The 22,811-nt window shown below is 50.2% G+C and overlaps 1 protein-coding gene across 4 annotated transcripts in view; it reads left to right on the top strand.

Moving 5' to 3' along the window:
- The window catches only part of ACAN (aggrecan), a 61,116-nt gene that overhangs the window by 31,664 nt on the left and 6,641 nt on the right, over positions 1–22,811 (top strand). For 2 of the 4 annotated variants that reach the window (XM_014565922.2, XM_032468990.1), the window contains 9 exons: positions 294–421; positions 1,207–1,500; positions 2,792–3,196; positions 5,057–5,231; positions 5,777–5,904; positions 6,980–7,273; positions 9,172–9,387; positions 10,192–14,550; positions 22,250–22,363. In XM_014565922.2, coding sequence (XP_014421408.2) covers positions 294–421; positions 1,207–1,500; positions 2,792–3,196; positions 5,057–5,231; positions 5,777–5,904; positions 6,980–7,273; positions 9,172–9,387; positions 10,192–14,550; positions 22,250–22,363 — 6,113 coding nt within the window. Of the gene's footprint in view, positions 1–293; positions 422–1,206; positions 1,501–2,791; positions 3,197–5,056; positions 5,232–5,776; positions 5,905–6,979; positions 7,274–9,171; positions 9,388–10,191; positions 14,551–15,393; positions 15,508–22,249; positions 22,364–22,811 lie in introns of all 4 variants that reach the window. The other 2 variants (XM_032468992.1, XM_032468991.1) reach the window with 2 other exon arrangements.

Raw genomic sequence — 22,811 nt, 5'->3', positions numbered from 1 at the left:
TTTACTCTCTGCCCTTTTATAGAAAAAGTTTGCAAGCCTCAAATAGAACATGCTTGGCACCAATAAATATTCAGTCAGGGGAGCTTTAATTACCAGTTATGGTGAAAACATATATCTCAATAAAGCTGGGGTAAAAACTGTAAAAGCAAGTAGCCCACAGATCTAGGACAGAGACTGGCAAACACATCAGTAAGTCACCAGTTTCCTCCCACAAGAGAGGAGGATACAAGGGTACAGTCTCCCAGCCCCCTCTGTGCCCTGAGTGTCACACCTCTACTTTGGGTTCCTGACAGGTACCCCATCCACACTCCGAGGGAAGGCTGCTATGGGGACAAGGATGAGTTTCCCGGCGTGAGAACCTATGGCATTCGTGACACCAATGAGACCTATGATGTGTACTGCTTCGCGGAGGAGATGGAGGGTGAGGCTGCCCGCCCCCTTCCCCAAAGCCCCCCGCCCAGCCCCTTCATCCTGCTGACACTCAGGATCACACAGGCCTCCTCGGGGCAGGGCACTATCCCAGGACACCACACACTCGACCCCCCTCTGCCATGCCCAGCTGGGTGGGGAGGGAAGAGTTGGGGAAGGAGGGGTCTGGCCCCCTCACTCTCCCCTTTGACGAAGGCCTCAGTGGCCCCAGGCACCTGCAAAGGTCTGGCCCACCACCCCACCCCTCCCCCAAGCACAACCTTGTTAGGTTTTCAGAAATAGTTAGAAGAGCTCACAGGCATCCCTAACGCCCCTATGGACACTTCGGGGCCTACAGACCCCAGTTTGGAAACCACTGCTCTGAGGGTCAAAACCTGATGCTTGCTTTTCCCATCAGAATTTGGATTTTTTTAAAGGATTGCTCAAGTGGACAATGTTTGACTCAGGAAAGACGCCCTAGTGGTGGGAAGTGCCACAGCAAAGTGCGGGCGAAATGCTTTCCAGCAGGAGTTTCCATCCGGGCTTCACACTGCTCTGAGCTTTCCTCACTTCTTTGCCTTTTCGGCGGTTTTTTCTTGGTTCCCCTGTTTTAGGAAACCAACGTCACCCTGCCCAAAAGCCCAAAGGAAGTGGAGGGCAGGATCTGAGATACGGACCTATGGGACCAGGGCTCTGAGAAGTTAGAGGCCAAGCCCCAGGGAACGGTGTGGATCTCCTTGGGGATGTGGGGCAGACATGGGAGGGAGCTCCTCACCCCGCCGGCTCTGTCTTTCACAGGTGAGGTCTTTTATGCAACATCCCCGGAGAAGTTCACCTTCCAGGAGGCAGCCAACGAGTGCCGGCGGCTGGGCGCCCGGCTGGCCACCACCGGCCAGCTCTACCTGGCCTGGCAGGGCGGCATGGACATGTGCAGCGCCGGCTGGCTGGCCGACCGCAGCGTGCGCTACCCTATCTCCAAGGCCCGGCCCAACTGCGGGGGCAACCTCCTGGGCGTGAGGACCGTCTACCTGCACGCCAACCAGACGGGCTACCCTGACCCCTCATCCCGCTACGACGCCATCTGCTACACAGGTGGGGCTGGGTCGGAGTCCGGAGAGGAGCTCCAGCCACCGTAACTGGGGCTCAGAGGACAAGATCTTAAAATGGGGGGTTGGTTTTTACTTCCATTAAGGGACCACTAGGTACCTGAACCCCATGCCTTAGCACCTCCCTATTTTCACTGGTTCCTAGAAGAGCTAAGATAGAATCACTGGAGGCTGCTGAGCACCCAGCCCTGTCTCCTCAGCCCAGAACAGAGAGGGAAAAGCATGAGATTTTTAGTCTGTTTTCTCAGGTTTGAATCACCCCTTTGCTGCCAGCTACCGTTCAGCTGTGGCAAAGTCAAGGCCCTGAGCCTCGCTTTCCTCCTCTGTCTAGTGGGAAGATGGTGGTCCTGCATGGAAGATGGGGGAGAATGCTGGCTCTGTCCTTTCAAATTGAATACACTTCAAAAGGAGAACAGAAGTGTTATTGAAAAGGGTGGGGGAAAGTTTTGGCAGGGACTTTATTTTGAAAATTTGGACTAAAACTTTTAAAAATAAGGTTTTTATCTTGTATTTTACACAGTCTAGGTTATAATTAGAATTAACTGCTAATTCTTGGAGGGAAAAAAGCAATGAATAATATGGAGGTGCATAAATTTTATCACAAAATTGGTGCTAGCACGGTGACATAGCTCATTTCACGTTTAACTTTCACAGCCCTATCTTACATAAAGAGGGTTATTTTTGCAAAAATGATTAGGATTTTCCCCCAAAGCCTCTCTTAACCTTTCAATATTCTCACCACCCTGTCTGAAGTAGTAGCACCTTCATGGATGTTCTCTTTATTTTAATTACTAAGTGGCTCGTTTCTGCCAGACTCCCGTGTGTTCCTGACTGAGGCGGGCAGTTCTCTCCTGTCAGTTTCATCGATTTCATGAACTTCTGCATCTTTGGGAAGATTTTTCAGGTTCTCTTTGTAATTGACTTATGTTAGCCATTGGCTAGTTACAACATCACACGGCCACAGGATACTCACAAGATAGGTAAGGAGGCAGCTGGCATTGATCAGGAAGGGATGTTGGAGCAGGATGCTTTCACAAGCACTGAGCTGATTGGTCAGTATCCTGGGCTGTGATGAGTACATTCTCTTTTAATCTGGAAACCGTGGGCGCCATTATAATAAATACTCAAATTGTTGAGGGCCTCTGAAAGGGGCCCGACCAGATGCCAGACACACAGTGGGTGCTTTCCTTCCTTAGCAGGGGAGGAGGTGATCTGAGGCTCATCTCTGAGCCAGCCCCAGGCTGAGCACTAATGCGTGTCTTTGTCCCCTGCCCCAGGTGAAGACTTTGTGGACATCCCAGAAAGCTTCTTCGGGGTGGGTGGTGAGGAGGACATCACCATCCAGACGGTGACCTGGCCTGAAGTGGAGCTGCCCCTGCCCCGAAACATCACCGAGGGCGAAGCCCGAGGCACCGTCATCCTCACGGTGAAACCCGTCTTTGATGTGTCCCCCACTGGCCTGGAGCCTGAGGAGCCTTTCACATTTGCAACTCACGTAGAGACCACTGCCTTCCCAGAGGCTGAGAACAGGACAGGAGAGGCCACCAGGCCCTGGGCCTTTACCGAGGAGTCCACGCCTGTCCTGGGCTTCCCCACGGCCTTCACCAGTGCAGACCTTGTTGTGCAGGTGACCGCAGTCCCAGGTGCAGCTGAGGTCCCAGGGCAGCCACGACTGCCGGGGGGTAAGTGCCCACCCCTCAGGGGGCTGCAACGGGGACTGGTGCAGAGAACTTGGCCTTTGGGTTTCTATGCCTTCAACTTAACCTGGGACCTGGGACCAGCCTCCCTCCTCTCAGACTTGGCTCTCCTCTCTTGTGAGGCAAGCGGGATGGACCAGACCAGTGATGCCCATGCTAGTGTGTGTGTGTGTGTCTCTTTCATTACAAAGCATTTCCTTCCAATGAAGTCACAGGTGGAGACTAGTGTATGTATCAACAGGTAAAGGCGAAGTGCGGTGGAGAACGGGGGCTCTTCTTTACAGGGGCCCACCTCACCCCATCAGGCACTTCCACAGAATAGAGCTGCTTGAAAACAGCTGCATTGGGTGACCCCTGGACCCCTCACAGCACTGAGCCTCCAGGTCAGAGGTCAGCAAACCACGGCCAGTGGGCCAAATCCAGCTCACCACCTGTTTTATACAGTCCATGAACCAAGAATTAAGAATAGTAGTAAGAATCTTTTTAAAGAGATGAAGGGAAAAGACAAAAGAAGAGTAATATTTTGTGACATATCATGAAAATTATATGAAATTCACATTTTAATGCCCACAAATAAAGTTCAGCTGAAACAAACCCACATCCATTTGTTAACATGTTGTCCGTGGCAAATTTAGGGCTATCATGGTAGGATTAAGTAGTTTTAAGCCACAAAGCTTACAATGTGTTCTGCCTGGCCCTTTCCAGAAAACGTTTGCCACCCTTGTTCTGGGATGATGGTATTTCAGGTGGCTCATAAGTGTCTGGGGAACTGGGGTGTCACATCACAGGGAGCTCAGCTGGTCCCCAAGCTCACGTCCATGAACAGGAAGGACATTCTGGGGCCTCCATCAGGGCTTTGGTGATGTCTCCTCCTGGGGGAGGGGCAGATGGACGCTGCCATCCACCATCACACCCACAATGCCACCAAGTGGGGTTTTAGCCTGAACTGCCCAGATAAATACAGTATGTTGAGAAGGAAGAATTGTTGAGAAGTTTGGGGTAACACCAATGATGTCTGGGTCCCAGGGTGGGTCCAAGGCTGAAGGGACCCTCACTCTCTCCACATGGCCACCACATAAGAAGGTGCCAGTGGACAGATGAGCGTCTAACACAGGATAGGACAAAGAATGTGGAACAGACTCAGCCTGGGGATCCACAACTGTGACATAAACTGGCCAGTCACCCAGGGAAGTGTCAAAAACAAGTGTGCATCCAGCTGAATGCAGTGGGGAGGCGGAGTAAGTAGGGGCTCAAGGACAGGCTGTGTGGACCCCAGCCCCTTTGGGAATCTGGCAAAGCTATGAGTCCACTCCCCAGCAATAGTGCCTGCTGCACCCACACAAACTTTACAGCCACTTTCAGGAAGGCCACCCACCCCTTGAACCCGGGACTCTGGGCCTGGTGGAGGAAATGCCACTGATTGTTTGGTTTCTTCCTTCTCCTTCTCTATTGTTTCCACATGCTTTGTAATGATCGTTTGTTCTTTATACAATAAGAAAAAAAATGCATTTGTTCTAAAGAGTAAAGGGACAAATGAGCACCCTGAGAGTAAGGAGCCCAGGAAGGAGGGTTGGGGAGGTCTATGGCAGAAGAGTCCTAGAAGGCTCCCTCAGAGGTGGATTTCAGGAGCAGTTTGAACAAGCAGAGAAAAACCACTCGGCTGGGAATCAGATCAGGAGTAGGAAAGGAAGAGGGATGAGAGGAGGTCACTTCTCAAGAAGCCAGGGCTCTCTCCACACCCTCAGAGCCTCGAGAATCCAGCCCCATGAGCACCAGCACTGTGGTACCCGGTCCATGCCCTGAGCCTGCCCTGTCTCTCCTTCTCTCCCTCTCCTCCCCACCCAGGGGTTGTGTTCCACTACCGCCCGGGCTCCTCCCGCTACTCGCTAACCTTCGAGGAGGCACAGCAGGCCTGCCTGAGCACCGGGGCCGTCATCGCCTCACCGGAGCAGCTCCAGGCTGCCTATGAAGCAGGCTACGAGCAGTGTGACGCCGGCTGGCTACAGGACCAGACCGTCAGGTGACAGACGAGCTGGGCTCCCCTCCCAGCCCAAACCCAACCCTGAGAGATCAGGCTTGGAGAATGAGAGCCTGCGGCAGCCAGCACAGAGCAGGCACCTGCCACACTGTGGGTTAATTAATTAATTAATGGCTCATGGTCACTCCTTTAATTTCTCCCCTAGACAAGATATATACTGAGACTGTGGGGAAGGGCCCTGGGTGACATTAACTCATTGGTCATTTCCCCCCCTTAAAAGACATAGAGAAGGAGAGCCCCTCCTCAAGCCCCCAGTGCCCTCCAGTTTGACCTCGTGCCCTGCCTTGCCATGGAATCTGTTCTGAAGCCAAGAATCCCTCCCTCCCCACCCAAAGACCCCCAGACCCTTTCCCTCGCCATGCAAGGAACTTGCTGCATGAGAGGTTCCTTCCTGGTTTGAATCCCATTGGACAAGAGAAGACACACCTGCCTGAGTCCTCAAGTGACCTTCTGGCCTCACCCTGGGGTCCTGCATCCCCCAGCCCCCAGAACAGGCTTTCATCCATCCCTCCCACCCTCCTCTGCAGATACCCCATTGTGAGCCCACGGACCCCATGTGTGGGTGACAAGGACAGCAGCCCAGGGGTCAGGACCTACGGTGTGCGGCCACCATCAGAAACCTATGATGTCTACTGCTACGTGGACAGGCTCGAGGGTACAGGCCACATTCTCACATTTCGGGTTCTAGACAGCAGGGGTCTGACGGGAAGCCACAGAGGAGGGGAGTTACCATCCACCTAGTCGCATTCCCACCTGGGCGGGAAGCGGGGGGCAGAGCGTGTTTAAGAAAGAAAGCCCCCCCAGCTCCTCTCCCAGGTCAGGCCCCTTCTCTCCCCCTCAGGTGGTTCACGAGGACTCCCCAGCATTGCAGGAGAGCATTGTTTTCTTTAAAAAGCAATGAGTTCTGTGGATAAATGAATCAATTCACTTATACCAAGAAGTGTTATATATACCAACTGCTTCATAGAGAATCTCAATGCACATGAACAAATCAAAGACTCTAAAAAGTCCTTCAGTAAGAAAAAGTCTCTAACTCTGCTTAACCAAGCATTTGACCAAGCTTATTTAAACACAGACCCTTTATTTGGTTTTATTTTATTTCTTTTCATTTCAATTAAAATCACCAAATTACTGTTTCACTGAACCCAATTTTGGAAATGCTGGCATTCTGGAAAGATTTCAGCATTGCCATTCACTTGTTTTGGAACCTGGACAAATTACTTCTCTAGGCCTCAATTTCCTCATCTGTAAAATGGGGTTGATTTATGCTAATACCAGAGACTTTTTTTGAGTATTAAATGAGATGTCCATGAAAAGTGCCAGGTATAAGCAGATGTTCAGTAAATGTGAACTTCCTTCCCCTAAATCAGACAGGGACCTGGGTAGAGTTCGAGGTGCTGGGACCCAACACCCAACAGTGGCAACGGGACCCACCGCCTGCCCTCCATGAGTTCACAGGGTGGGGTGAGGGTTGGGGTGGGGCTGCAGGTCCACAGCATTCGGTGCTTGATGATTTCATGCTGTGGTTTAGAGGAACACAGGGTACCCAAGGGAGTACCTCTCCTAGCTGGAGGAGGGGGTGCCTAAGTGCGACTGGAGAATCTAGAAAGGAGGGAAGGAGGGGAGAGTGACCACCTCATCGTGATTCAGCTGCCCTGCCCCTGGGTGAGCAGAGGCTGCTCTGGCCATGGGGGTGGAGGATCACACCTGCCACCTGCCTCTGCCCCCAGGGGAGGTGTTCTTCGCCACACGCCTGGAGCAGTTCACCTTCCAGGAAGCCCAGGAGTTCTGTGAATCCCAAAATGCCACACTGGCCTCCACGGGCCAGCTCTATGCTGCCTGGAGCCGTGGCCTGGACAAGTGCTATGCCGGCTGGCTGTCCGACGGCAGCCTCCGCTACCCCATCGTCACCCCAAGGCCTGCCTGCGGTGGGGAAAAGCCAGGCGTGAGAACCGTCTACCTCTACCCTAACCAGACAGGCCTCCTGGACCCATTGTCCCGGCACCACGCCTTCTGCTTCCGAGGTATGTGTCCTTACCTCTCTTCCAGCTCCCCTTCTGTCTAGGGGGAGTGACTCCCCTGGGTTCACTCCTCCTGACCTCTGTCCATCCATCAGAGCAAAAAGAATAGGCTTTGACCCCAAGGCAAGTGCATCATTCTAAGGTGCCCCTAGAGGCACATAGAAAGAAATGAGTAAGAACTTGGGCTCTAAAATCAGACAGACCTGAATTATGGCTTAGTAGCTGTGTGACCCTGGGCAAGTCACTCAACCTATCTGTTCCTGTGCTTCATCTTTTTTTGTTTTGTTTTGTTTTTGTGAAAGAGGTAATTAGGTTTATTTACTTATTTATTTTTTAATGGCAGTACTGGGAATTGAACTCAGGACCTTCTGCACATTAGGCATGCACTCTACCACTGAGCTATACCCTCTGCTCTGCTTTGTCTTTAAAATAGTGATATAATAGTTCCTACCACAAAGACTTGCCGTAAGGATTAACTGGGATAATACATGCAAAACACTTGGTATAGTCCCTGGGACATTGTAAATGCTCAATAAATGTTAGCTTTATTGTGATAAATAAATGGCATATATTAAAAGGTGTACAAATTAAAACAGTATATATATTCTTTTAATTTGTACACCTTTGTCAAATTTTACGCCCACTTCTAAATATTTTTGTGATGAGTTTAGTCAAATTACTCTATTATTCTTCACTAAGCACCAGAAATTCACATTTTTAATTGACCCATGCTGAGGACTTGATGCCATGTTACCAAAGGTCTGAGAGGGATGTCAGACAATTCAGTGGGCCTGGCCAAGACCTCACTGGACTCTGATTGGATGAGTTCTCACAGGGTCCATGAGTCTAGATGCACTGACTAGAATGTAGATTGCAGTAATGGCTTGTGCCACATTTAACATATTATACATCAAAATGCAGTATATTTGTAACTTCCTATGAATTTGTAATTATTTCAAAATAAAGTTAATTAAAAAAAAACCCCTGAGTGTCCACAAGTTTCCCAGACTTCCAGCATCACCTTTTAAAACCTAATTCAAAGTAAGTTCAGTCCCACTCTGCCAGTCCCAAGAAAGCCAGTTCCCTTCCAGAAAGTTTGATGAGACTCTTGCCCTCAAACCCCTCTCCCTGCTCTGGGCATCAAAAGCCCAGCCAGTTAGCCTCCCAGTAAATTCCCAGCCATGCAGAGGCACCATCCATCCACGACCCTCCATCACTCAGCCTTTCATATAACTGCCATGAAGTTTGGCTTCCTTCTTCATCAAGCCCACTGCTGTTCACCCCTAAACTAGAACAGTTACCCTCAGCCAATGAATCCTGCCTTTGTCCCTCCAGTGTCAGGATGGCTTCATGCATTTTAAATAGCACTCTCCTGATTTTGACCCAGACACACTTAGTATATAATTTCTGTCCCCAAGAAAGGCAGCATCGTGCAGTAGTTGAGAGCAGAGTCTGGCACGAGATACTTGGGTTCAAAGACTAGATCTACCACTTATAAGCCACTGACACTGAGCAAGTCACTTAACTCTGTGCCTTAGTTTTCTTATCTGTAAATGACATCATAGTTTGTATCTCACATGGCTGTTACGAGATAAAATGATTTTATATACATAACACCTTTAAAGAGTGCCTGGCATATACAATACAGTCTGCAGAAAAAGTGCCCCAGATCGCCCTGAAATAAAGTGCTGATGGTGTGTGCATATTGATATAGGCCATGCAAATGGCTCTTATTAATTGGAGACAAGAGCCATCTCACTGGACTGGGTAGGGGTGGAAAGTCGAGGACCAGCAAGGTTTGTACACAGGTCTGGCCCACCCCAGAGTCACCTAGCTCCCCTGAAGTATGGGGATGGGTCACACTGGTAAGAAGGAACCCTCACCATCCACATCCCTTTTAGGTGTCTCAGTGGCGCCCTCTCCAGGAGAAGAGGAGGGTGGCACAGCCACACCACTCCCTGGCGTGGAGGACTGGATCGCTACCCACGTGGAGCCCGGTGTGGCTGCTGTCCCCGTGGGGGAGGGGACGACTGCAATCTCAGAGTTCACCACTGAGCCAGAAAAGCAGACGGAGTGGGAAGCCCCCTACACCCCAGTGGGCACTTCCCCACTGCCAGGTCCGTGGGGCTTGGACTCAGGGGCGCGTCTTGATGCTTCACGTGCCTGCGGGCCTAGGGTGTGCTGTAGGGGGTGGTGTGGTTTCTTTCCCTGGGACCTGTGCTCTGTTTCCCCAGCTCTGTCACTAGGCACCTCAGCTGGCCTCTAGGACCAACCCCCACGGGTCTTCTCTTTTTCTCTATTTTCCAAATCCTCTGTAATAGGGCTCTCAGAATTAAAATAGTTGGTGTATTTTTGCAAACACCGCCTGGCCCTCCCAGCCTCAGAGGGATGGGTTCCAATGAACAATTCTCACATCCAAGGAGTATCAGCATGGTCGGAAGAACTTATTAAAACACGGTGTGCCGGGTCCCACCCCAGAGTTCCTGATTCAGTGGGACTGGGGTAGGATCTGAGAATTTGCTTTTCTGTCAGGCTCCCAGGTGATACTGGTGCTGATGGTCTGGAGACCACACTTTGAAAGTCATGGGTTTAGATAAATGAGATGATACTGTAGAATTACTTGAAAGGTGACCTTGATTGCCTTCATTTGGCAGTCAGGCCCCCATATCCTATGGCTTGTATGGATGGCACCCCCTAGAGACTCACAAAGCACAGCGTGAGGGTGACAGGGAGTTTCCTGGTCCCCATCCTTCCCAAGAGGCTGTGTGAGGTTCCTAATTAGAAAATGTCTGGACACATCCCTGAGCTCTTGAAAGAAAAGTTTTACTGTGGAAGGAATGGAATTCAGTTTCTCTGCATGAGCTTAAAATGGGGCAGAGTTACTAAATCCACATCTCATCTTTCTTCTTCCTTTCCTCCAGGGATCCCTCCTACGTGGCCTCCCACTAGCGCACCAACAGAGGAGAGCACAGCAGGCCCTTCTATAACAGAAGTGCCCTTCACCTCAGAGAAGCCATTCCCCTCAGAGAAGCCATTCCCCTCAGAGGAGCCATTCCCCTCGGAGAAACCATTCCCCTCAGAGGAACCATTTCCCTCGGAGAAGCCATTCCCCTCAGAGGAGCCGTTCCCCTCAGAGGAGCCATTCCCCTCAGAGAAGCCATCCACACTTTCAGCCCCAGTGCCCAGTAGGACCGAGCTGCCAGGCTCTGGGGAGGTATCTGGGGTACCCGAAGTCAGTGGTGACTTCACAGGCAGTGGAGAAGTTTCAGGACACCTGGACTCCATTTGGCAGCCCTCAGGGGAAAGTGCAAGTGGACTGCCCTCTGAAGACCTTGACTCTAGTGGGCTAACCTCTGCAGTGGGCTCAGGCCTGCCTGTGGAAAGTGGACTGGCTTCAGGGGATGAGGATAGAATTATATGGCCCAGCACTCCTAAAGTTGACAGGTTGCCCTCAGGAGGTGAGGTACCAGAGGTCTCTGCTTCTGGAGTAGGGGACCTCAGTGGGCTACCCTCTGGAGAAGGTCCAGAAGTCTCTGTTTCTGGAGTAGAGGATCTCAGCAGACTTCCTTCTGGAGAAGGTCCAGAAATCTCTGTTTCTGGAGTAGAGGACCTCAGCGGACTTCCTTCTGGAGAAGGTCCAGAAGTCTCTGTTTCTGGAGTAGAGGACCTCAGCAGACTTCCTTCTGGAGAAGGTCCAGAAGTCTCTGCCTCTGGAGTAGAGGACCTCAGCAGACTTCCTTCTGGAGAAGGTCCAGAAGTCTCTGTTTCTGGAGTAGAGGACCTCAGCAGACTTCCTTCTGGAGAAGGCCCAGAAGTCTCTGCCTCGGGAGTAGAGGATCTCAGCAGACTTCCTTCTGGAGAAGGTCCAGAAGTCTCTGTTTCTGGAGTAGAGGATCTCAGCAGACTTCCTTCTGGAGAAGGTCCAGAAGTCTCTGCCTCTGGAGTAGAGGACCTCAGTAGACTTCCTTCTGGAGAAGGTCCAGAAGTCTCTGTTTCTGGAGTAGAGGATCTCAGCAGACTTCCTTCTGGAGAAGGTCCAGAAGTCTCTGCCTCGGGAGTAGAGGATCTCAGCAGACTTCCTTCTGGAGAAGGTCCAGAAGTCTCTGTTTCTGGAGTAGAGGACCTCAGCAGACTTCCTTCTGGAGAAGGTCCAGAAGTCTCTGCCTCTGGAGTAGAGGACCTCAGTAGACTTCCTTCTGGAGAAGGTCCAGAAGTCTCTGCCTCTGGAGTAGAGGATCTCAGCAGACTTCCTTCTGGAGAAGGTCCAGAAGTCTCTGTTTCTGGAGTAGAGGATCTCAGCAGACTTCCTTCTGGAGAAGGTCCAGAAGTCTCTGCCTCGGGAGTAGAGGATCTCAGCAGACTTCCTTCTGGAGAAGGTCCAGAAGTCTCTGTTTCTGGAGTAGAGGACCTCAGCAGACTTCCTTCTGGAGAAGGTCCAGAAGTCTCTGCCTCTGGAGTAGAGGACCTCAGTAGACTTCCTTCTGGAGAAGGTCCAGAAGTCTCTGTTTCTGGAGTAGAGGATCTCAGCAGACTTCCTTCTGGAGAAGGTCCAGAAGTCTCTGCCTCTGGAGTAGAGGACCTCAGCAGACTTCCTTCTGGAGAAGGTCCAGAAGTCTCTGCCTCTGGAGTAGAGGATCTCAGCAGACTTCCTTCTGGAGAAGGTCCAGAAGTCTCTGCCTCGGGAGTAGAGGACCTCAGCAGACTTCCTTCTGGAGAAGGTCCAGAAGTCTCTGCCTCTGGAGTAGAGGATCTCAGCAGACTTCCTTCTGGAGAAGGTCCAGAAGTCTCTGCCTCTGGAGTAGAGGATCTCAGCAGACTTCCTTCTGGAGAAGGTCCAGAAGTCTCTGTTTCTGGAGTAGAGGACCTCAGCGGACTTCCTTCTGGAGAAGGTCCAGAAGTCTCTGCTTCTGGAATAGAGGATCTCAGTGGACTTGCTTCTGCAGGAGAGCGTCTAGAGATTCCTGCTTCTGGAGTAGAGGACCTCAGTGGACTTCCTTCTGGAGAAGTTCTAGAGACCTCTGCCTCTGGAGTAGAAGACTTCACTAAACTTCCTTCTGGAGGTGAAGATCATCTAGAGACTTCTGCTTCAGGAGTAGGAGACCTTAGTGGACTTCCTTCTGGAAGGGAAAGTCTGGAGAGCTCTGCTTCTGGAGCTGAGGATCTCAGTGGGTTGACTACTGGAAAAGAAGACTTGATTGGTTCAGCTTCTGGAGATTTGGACTTTGGCAGAATACCTTCTGAAACTCTAGGAAGTGGACAAGCTCCAGAAGCAGGTGGCCTTCCCTCTGGATTTAGTGGTGAGTATTCTGGAGTGGACCTTGGAAGTGGCCCATCCTCTGGCCTTCCTGACTTTAGTGGACTTCCATCTGGTTTCCCAACTGTCTCCCTAGTGGATACTACGTTGGTGGAAGTGGTCACAGCCACCACTGCCGGTGAACTAGAAGGAAGGGGAACCATTGGCATCAGTGGTGCTGGAGAAACATTTGGGCTGCCCTTCAGTGAGTTGGACATTAGTGGGGGAGCAAGTGGACTCCCTTCAGGAGCTGAACTCAGTGGCCAGGCATCGGGGTCTCCTGACATTAGTGGGGAAACATCTGGACTCTTTGATGTCAGTGGACAGCCATCAGGGTTTCCTGACATTAGTGGGGGAACATCTGGGTTTTTTGAGGTCAGTGGGCAGCCATCGGGGTTTTCTGGGGAAATATCTGGCGTGACTGAGCTTAGTGGACTATCCTCCGGACAACCTGATATCAGCGGAGAAACTTCTGGAGTTCTTTCTGGCATTGGTCAACCATTTGGCATAACCGACCTGAGTGGAGAAACATCTGGGATCCCTGATCTCAGTGGGCAGCCATCAGGGCTCCCCGGGTTCAGTGGGACAACATCCGGAATCCCTGGCCTGGTTTCTGGTGCCATGAGTGGCAGTGGTGAATCTTCTGGCATTACATTCGTGGACACCAGTTTGGTTGAGGTGACCCCAACTACATTTAAAGAAGAAGAAGGTTTAGGATCCGTGGAACTCAGTGGCCTCCCTTCAGGAGAGGCAGAACTCTCAGGCACATCTGGAATAGTGGATGTCAGTGGACTATCTTCTGGAGCAATTGAGTCCAGTGGGTTTACATCCCAGCCTCCAGAATTCAGTGGCCTGCCAAGTGGAGTAGCTGAAGTCAGTGGAGAATCCTCTGGAGCTGAGACTGGGAGCAGCCTGCCCTCAGGAGCATATGACGGCAGTGGACTTCCATCTGGTATCCCCACTGTCTCTCTTGTAGACAGAACTTTGGTGGAATCTGTAACCCAGGCTCCAACAGCCCAGGAAGCAGGAGAAGGGCCTTCGGGCATTTTGGAACTTAGTGGTGCCCATTCTGGAGCACCAGACATGTCTGGAGATCATTCAGGACTTTTGGACCTAAGTGGGCTTCAGTCTGGGCTGGTAGAACTCAGTGGAGAGCCATCAAGCACTCCATATTTTAGTGGGGACTTTTCTGGCACCACTGATGTAAGTGGGGAATCCTCTGCAGCCACAAGCACCAGTGGGGAGGCCTCAGGTCTCCCAGAAGTGACTTTAATCAGCTCTGCGTTTGTGGAGGGTGTTACTGAACCAACTGTTTCCCAGGAACTCGGCCAAAGACCCCCTGTAACGTACACCCCCCAGCTTTTTGAGTCCAGTGGAGAAGCGTCTGCATCTGGGGATGCACCAAGGTTCCCTGGGTCTGGGGTAGAAGGGTCATCAGTCCCAGAATCTGGCAGTGAGACACCTGCCTACCCTGAGGCCGAGGTGGGGGTATCGGCTGCACCTGAGGTCAGCGGAGGCACTTCCGGGTCCCCTGATCTGATTGAAACCACCTCCGCCTTCCACGAAACTGACCTGGAGGGAGCCTCAAGCCTGGGAGTGAGCGGCAGCACCTCAGCCTTTCAGGAAGTCCCCAGGGAGGGCTCAGCCACCCCAGAAGTGAGTGGAGAGTCAACCACCACCTATGATGTGGGCACAGAGGCATCGGGCTCTCCGGCCACTCCCGTGGCTTCTGGAGACAGGACTGAAATCAGCGGAGACCTGTCTGGCCACACCTCGGGGTTGAATGTTATCATCAGCACCACCATCCCAGAGTCTGAGCGGACCCAGGAGACCCAGCGCCCTGCAGAGGCGCATCTAGAAATTGAGTCCTCAAGCCCCGTGCACTCAGGAGAAGAGACCCAAACAGCCGAAACAGTCACCTCCCCGACAGATGCTTCCATCCCAGCCTCTCCGGGAGGAACAGATGAATCAGAGGCAACCATGGCAGGTATTGTTGGGATTGTTTTCCTTTAAATGGATTTGGGTCGTTCAGACTGTAGCATAGTGGGAAGCAGTGTAGATTCATGGTTCTGAGCACAGCTCCACCACAGATTAGCTGTGCCGCCTCAGGCAAGTTTCTTAACCTCTCTGAGCCTCATCTGTAAAACAGGAATAGTACCAGGAAGATTAAACAAGATATAAATAGATAGAGAACAAGCACTTAGTATCATACTTTGCACACAGTACACACTTATAGATTAGTGATTGTTACTGTTACAGGGGAGTTACATCACTAGAACATTTATATGTGAATTCAACCACCTCTACTCGGCACAGGAAGCACTATTTAGATAGTGCTGGCGATCCTGCTCATGCCCCTTTCCCAGTGAGTGAATGTGAGATGAGAGAATGAATCTACTTATGACATGTGCACTCAAACAATTACTTTGTACCAGGTTAAAACCTGCACAATTTAAGGAATTTTGGCTATGCCCTGCCTTTAGACCCGTGTCCCCACCCCCACCCTGGTGCAGGTGACTCATCTGTACTGTGATAATTGTCTCACTCCACACAGCCCCAGCCCCGAGCACCAGAAGCTGATGATTTTCCTTTGCTTTTTGCTTTGGGATCCCTTGCATCCCTCTGTGTGCTGAGAGACCTTTCCCATTCAGAGAGCACCCCCACCCAGATGCTGGGGTTTTGGGAGGGACAGAGTACCCAGAATCATGTTGACCCAAAGCCAGCCTTGTGGGCTTCTGGGGCCCTGGGCCCTGACCTCAAGGTCTTGGAGGCCACAATGCACCCTAGGCGGCTATGTTCTTGATGTTCAGCCTCTCCCTGGGGGTTATAGCCCCTGCCAGGTCCTGTGCCGAGGAGCCCTGTGGTACTGGAACCTGCCAGGAGACGGAGGGACACGTCATATGCCTGTGCCCCCCTGGCCACACTAGCAAGCACTGGGACATAGGTAAGACCCTCATCAGCCATGGGGGGCACAGGCAGAGAGGACCCCTTCATCCCTAGGAAGAGCCGCAGGTGGAAGGTGGCAACCAAGGTCAATGGAGGCACAGGCTTCGCAGACAGGGAAGGAGAGGTCCACAGTGATGCGCTGGGGTAGCAGCCATAGGTAAACAGGGCATGTCTTTGTGGAGAATCTGTTCTACACAGCAGTTTAGGAGAAAAAAGTAAATTAGAGAAGTAGTTTGGGTTTTCTCAAGCCAATGATTGTGTTATGAGTAGAAAGGAAAATGTGCTTAAATTTTGAAGATAAAACTTGAGGCTTCATAGAAATGTTGAGCTAGAGTATGTACTGAAGAGAGCCAATCACAGCCCACAGTCCCTGGGAGGGAAACGGCAGGGGCGGTTGCACCATGCAGTGTGAACCTCTTCAGGAAAGTCCCTACGGTCCCCTCTATGCTTAGGTCTGGGCAGGGTTTGGGACCACTTCATGCCCCAAGGGAGATAAAACAGACAGTGCTTGTCATCCCCAGCTCCAGGATTCATCGCTGCAGGTCAGCTGTGACCCAGCAGTGCCCCACCCCGGGATCTCTGTCCTTAGTCATGGGTCAAGCAGGTTGGGGGATGAGTGAGGAGCCTGGGGGGTCTGCTGATGGGAGGTGGCCCCCCAAACGAGATGATTAGAATCTGCCTGTCACTCCCTGAACACCTTGAGGCCTGTGGCCAGGAGGACATTTCAGCTCACTAACATCTCCACTGTTGAGGAAAGAAATGTCCAGTTTCCTCCAAGCTCATATTCTTGGGTTAGCATCCACTGCCCCTACACCCTTACCCCCTCCTCTGACTGAAGTCAGGAACCAGAGACCCAAGGCCTTTCTTAAAAGCACTTCATTCCTAGGACATATATAAAATGCCTTTACATCGTGTACAAAGAAGGATTCCGTGTTTACAGATATTAATATGCAAAATAATACCTCATGGTATATTATATATTCATATAATATAAATATGCTGTATACTTGGCACTTACACAAGAAATATATATTTATATATAAACCAGGCACTAGGGTGGGTATCTATTCACTCTCTTCCCCTCTGGGGTCAGCCTCTGTGGGAGCCATGACTGAGACCACTATGGGCCTCCATGGCCAGAGAGGGTGGGCTTTCCTAGGAAGGTCCTGGCCTTAGTATTTCCACTGGACCACAGTGACCCAGGGGTTGTAAACACAACCCCCTGTCATCCACCCCAATGGGGAGGGCAGAGCACTGCCTCGTCGTAGGAGAGGCTGCCCCCGATGAAAACCTGGAGGAGCCCTTGTGTGCTTTCGAGCAAGCGGGACTGAGTCCTCAGTCAGCAGTGGGAGTGGCACTGTCTGTTCCACGAGCAGCGCCCCTGATGGACATCTGGCCAGGTGTGCATACACTTCCTCCCCTCTGGCTGTGCAGGAAGAGAGTGGCAGGGCACCCATCTTGAGTGAAGCATTATGGAACTCAGCTCTGTTGGCCAGCTCAGCCTGGGGCAGCGAGGAACAGACGCAGAGCCCAACAGGACTTCCGGGAATGAGGTAGTTGCCAGGACCAGAACCCCTTTGCCCCCTTTTAGTGTCTTCTGACACCTCTCTCCATTCTTAGCAACTCCTTCCCCAACCTGATACTTGAAGCAAAAATGTGACACTATATCAGAAGTCGCAGCCAGGCTGGTCTCCTGGCACCTCTGAAATTAGAAGTAGGTGACAATGGATCTTAACTAATCTGCTGTAAGGATGGCTTTTCTCTGATCGTGTATATTTCCAAACAGCTTCCTTTCCCACGATTTCTTCCCAGGGAGCTCTGATAGCTTGGTAATTATCTCCATTTGAAAGTGCAGCACAGAGGTTAAGTGATTTGCCTAACTCCACTGAGTGAGTCCAATCAAGAATTGAGGTCTTCACTGTTTAACACACTTGGCAAATAAGAAACCCTGTCTTGAACATAATAACCAGTTACTGCTCTCAAAGAGCTAGAATCCGAACTTCAGAAGGACCAGAGTGAAGAGCGACTGTAGAATTGGAATTGGTCCAACCAGACACTCACAGCCAAGTCCTCACTACGTCATTTGTAAGTAGGGTCAAAGGTAGTGGTTCTCAGCTTTAAAAAATTCGGATGCCTGGGTCCCATTCCCACAGATTCTGATTGGAATGGTCCTGTGCCTGGCACTGGGGTTTTTTGAACTCCCAGGTGACTCTAATGTGCAGACAGAGCTGAGAAACACTGCTGTGAGGATTAAGATCATCTGTGTACATCTGACCGGTTCCCCTTCCCCATCTCTCATTCCATGGATTATGAAAAGCTATGTCATTTCTAAAGAGCAGGTGGTAAGAGCCATTGAAGAGCCCATGACTGTACCGCTAGGGTCCCAGGTCCCTCCTGTTCAATTTAGCTTAAGACTTGGTACTTCCAAAAGGACTGCAGATAAGTGTCCAGTATTCACAGATGACCCACCTGTCTGTCATCTTGCACTAGAACCAGGAACCATAGGTCGTTGAAAGACTGCATACATCAGTGTCATCTTGTTTAGTCAGTGTTCCATAAACGAGTTCCATAAACAAGATTAATAAATTACTAATCTGTACTCTTCACATCAAAATTAACATGTTTAATGAATATTCAGATTCTTTAGCAATTAAAAGCAGGACTATCCTATTTGGATGCACTTGTAAAGCAGAAACATCCTCCCACCTCCTTTGCAATTTCAGTATTTCCTGTGGGGATTCGATTTCTGATTCTGAGGTTTCAATCCTGGCTACTCCTTAGAATCACCTGGGGTGCCTTTAAGAAGCACCACACCTGGATCCCACCCTGAGCTATTCTAATTCAGTTGATCTGGAGAGGGACTCTGGAGTTGGTACTTTTTAAAAAATATTTAAATTAAAAAAAATTTTTTAACTACCATTGTAATTCTTATGTGCAGCTAAGGTTGAGAAATACTATTCTATTCAGATTTCACATCAAATTTCCCAGGAGTCACTGGCGTTGCATGGATTTCTCTAAACTTCTTGGTTAGAAGGGCATGAACTTAAAATTTAATCAGCCTTTTTTTCTGTTTTACTGACATTTTTCACTTTGTGGACTTGGGGTTCTGATCTGTGGTCTTTCATTGTCTCCTCCCCTGTGTTGATGTTTGAATTCCAGTGAAACATTATCCCTCAGGGGTAGGGGAAATGCTTTCAAAACAAGTGAAAATACAGGGTTACAAGTGAAAATACAAATTACACCTTACTGACTTGATTTAACCAAGTTCATGGGCAGATGTTAACAGGTAACCAACTGAATTTGAGAAGTAGGATATCAAAGTTACATTCAACATCAACCTTTAAAATATAAAAGACTGGATAATCTCAAGAACTATAACATTTTAATTTAATCATGTTTGTTTTCAAAGCAAATTGGAACTGATAAATATGTTCTTATAATCCTTCTATCAATTGTGATACACCAGAAAGTGAGTATATTTACTCAAATCTGTTCATCCTGATTGACCCTAAGTCTTTGCAGGGTGCAGAGCATCTATTGAGTTAAGAAATTGTCTTTTTGCTTCTTGAGGGGATTTTTCTCTATCCTAGTCCAGTAAAGTTATGTTCAAGATCACCACATACAGCTGCACAGGTTGTGCACTGAACAATTTGAGGAGTCTCATTCATACCATAGTCTTTGAGTGCTAACCCTTTTAGTTGGGTATTACTTGAGTAAAAGCACCAGCTGTCACTCTTCATTCAGGCTTTTCTATGCGCCAAATTAACTTGGAGGTCCTGGGCTCTGACATAGGCAACAGCTGGACAAGACCTATTCAGGGTGGAGGGCTGAGGTCTCCAATTCAGAAAACAAAGTGATTGTTTGCAAGTATCTTTATTCCCCTTGCTTGTATCAGGAGGCTCTCAGTTATTTTCTCCCTTAAGTTAGAGATATCACAAGGGCCTTCCTTGTTCAAGAACACACCATCCCTTTTGGTTAGAGTAGTGGGAACAGGACTCAGAGTTCTAATGCTCCCTAGAGTCCCTGCTCAGTAATGACAGGTGAGCCCTCAGCTGGTGCAGCAGAAATGGTAATGACATGCTGACCTCATGATCTAATTCTCTCCTCCTTCTCCTCCAATCTGTCTCCCCCACTTACCAGTGTGGACAAGTCACCTCATTTGTCTCCTTATCTGTAAAATGGCACAAGATGCCCATGCCATAGGGCCGTTGGGAGGATAACATGTGTGTGAGACAAAGTGTTGGGCTCAAAGATTCTTGAGAGATACTCGCTCCCTCTCTTTCCTCTCTTCCTTCACACAATTTGCCCAGAACTCTTCCCATCCTCCATCTGCTGTCACCTTGTCTGAGGTCCCCCAACTACTCACAGCAGGTCCCAGCCCACTCTTCTCATGATTCCAGAAGACAAGCAGTATCCTAATTGCCTTCACAGAAAGAGGTGGGCGATTTAGGGCTGGAGCAGCTCTTCAAGCCAGAGGAATAGGAGAGGAGGCACCACAGGCCTGAGTGACTAACAAGAAAGCCCCACACAGGATGCTCAGCCTTCTTCCTAGTGCTGAAAGCCTTTCTAAGCTGCCCCAGTGCCACTCATAGGCTCTCAGGTCTTCATGATTGTGCCCCTCCCTTCCCCCCTCATCTGTGACTCCAGGGCCCTGCATAAAACAGTCCAGGAGCCTGGTTCCTTAAGTTTCAGTCCCTGCAGCCTTCTTAGATTCTGGCCGAACACCAAAGGAAAACAACACTGCCCCTGGACTTCAGGCCACCTAGGGGGATGAGTGATGTGAAATAAGCCCCTGGAGCAGCTGGAAGCCACCTGGCCTGACCTCCCTCAGGGCCTCTCCCTCCCGCCCTCTCCCCCATGGGTTGGCCAGAGGCCCCAGAGTTCATGTCTGGCTCTTCTCCCCACGGGCCACTCCTGTCCCCTGCTCTATACAACTGCTTTAGCGCCTCCATTTGCTTAATACCCCCTTGCCCAGTGCTTCCCATCTCCCATAATGATGCTAATGGACGAAAGAGAACAGTAGCTTTTCTGAAGCAGGAGAGCCTCCCCCAGCTTCCGCCCAGCCCACCAGCCTGACCTATTGCTGCTACTGCTGCTGCTGGGAATCCTGGTGCATGCTGGGAATCCAAGTGCATGCTGGGATTTCAGTCTGTTCCTCCATGCATTTTGGGTTTGCTTGGAACAGTTTCAGACTTGAAACTGTTGGTTTCTAGCCCATGGTGTACAGTCCCTGAAATGAAGTTAAGAATTTTGTGGGAAGAAAGAAATACCTGAAGACTTGAGATTTCCAGGCCATCCATTGCACAAACTGAACCCTGCTCTAGATAACATCTGTTACGCACTAGTGAAAAGGATCCAGAAGAAAGCGCTTTTACCTTCTTCCCAGAGGATTGTCTTTAAGATCTGGTCTGCTCTCATGAGAGGTAAGAATGAAGTCCTGGAACATTATTTGGGACGCTGCTTAAGTGGAGACCACCCACAGACACATCGGGTCCTGAAGGTCGTAGGAACACAGTTGCACATATTATGCTGCCCCTCGAGGCAGTGGAAACCATTCATTGCAGAATTGTATTGATCTCCTGGGAAGAGGAGCTTCACAGTACCTTTTATCATGCTCCCAGGGGAAGTAACTCAGAAAAAAAACAGCAGGTGCCTTTGAAGAACAAATAAGACAGTAGAAGAGAATCTCTAGATCTCTGACTTCACTGAAAGATGCAGAGAAAACAGATTAGGAGATTCAGTTCTCACCTTGGCTAATGGGTGAAAATTTGAGGCAAAGGCCAATGACTTACCAACATAAGTCCCACAAAGAAGTCGGCTCACAAAGAACATCTTGGATCAGAAGGAAAGAAGAGTCCTCTGGGGAACAGAGGCTGCTGGGGACCTGCCTGTATCCCCGACTCATGCTGGTGGATGGCCACTCATAAAGTGCCCTGTAGGCTTCAGACACTGGTCTCCCACGATGCAGCCCTTCTAGAAATCGTGACTCATTGGAAATGTCCATGTTCTGAGGTCTTAAGCTGGAAGATTACATGGGAAAATATTAGGCTGGGTTTCTGTCCCTCCTCGTAAGAGAATGATGTTGGCTTCATCTTTAGAAGATATTCTAGAATCTTATTTACTGAAGACAAAGAAGGTGTCTGCAACCCCCCAAAATCTAACGAGTCTCATGTGAATATCCCATGCTGCCACTTTCTCATGGGCCTGTACTCTGTGAACCACTTCTAGTTTGTCTGTTCAGTATTGCACAACCTTGTCCTTTTTCCTTGGTTCATAACTATAGAGAAAGCTCGGAAAAGAAAGAGCTCTAACCAAGCTTCAAGAACTTGACTTCCAGTGTCCTTGCTCACTGCTATGTTCAGAGCCAATTCAGACCCCAAGGCCTCTTGAAATATTCACAAGAGAAGGCATCTTGGAAAAACTCCAACCTCACCCTCTCAATAGACATTTGCCTTCAGAAGCACCAGATCTCTTTACCCACTGTGAAACCTGGCTCCAATGCTCCAAGCTTGCTAACCAAGAATCACACACATCCAAGAAAACCCTTGTTGGATCTTTGGCTCAGCACTCCAAGATGGCGGCAGCAGCAGCAGCAGCAGCAACAGTTCTTAGGAAATCCAGCCACCCCTCCCAGGGCTCTGGAGAGCAGCAGGGTTGGCCACCCATAAAGAAGCTGCAATGCAATTGCGAAGCTGGAGTTGCCAACAGGAGTCCTAATGGTGGCCCTTGGTTTCTTGCAGACATTGACGAGTGCCTCTCAAGCCCTTGTCTGAACGGAGCCACCTGCCTGGACGCCATCGACTCTTTCACATGCTTATGCCTTCCCAGCTACCAAGGGGACCTGTGTGAGATCGGTACGACCGTCTCGGCTTCAGCTAATGTTACTAACGCTGCACCCCCTCTTCCTCCCTCACCCTTCCCTGCTAACCACAGGTTCTAGGCCCTGGCTGGGGCCCCAAGATCCATCCAGACAGCCACTTCAGGGGCCACAACTGAGAAGTCGGCCCCACTCACTCCCACTCCTTCTCTTGCTGTTCCCTGCGGAAACCCTCCTCTGGGGCACTGGCTGATCTGACCGCAGAAGAGACATGCAGGCCAGACCAGCCTGCACTTTGGAAGGTGGGGCTCTGGGGGCCTTTAAAACACTAACTTTCTCCAGGGCTTCCAGATGCCACCATCAAAGCTGGTGCATGCATCAGACTGAGAAGACAGAGTCAATTCCATGCATTTGTCTTGAAGAAAGCTGTGGGTGGGAGTCACTGGTTCTTGCTCCGGATGACAGCCACGGATCTTCCCAGCATG

The sequence above is a fragment of the Camelus ferus genome, chromosome 27, assembly GCF_009834535.1.
Source record: "Camelus ferus isolate YT-003-E chromosome 27, BCGSAC_Cfer_1.0, whole genome shotgun sequence".
Taxonomy (NCBI): Eukaryota; Metazoa; Chordata; class Mammalia; order Artiodactyla; family Camelidae; genus Camelus; species Camelus ferus.
Note: the sequence above shows the minus strand (reverse complement) of the source record. Positions and strands in the feature narration are given on the sequence as shown.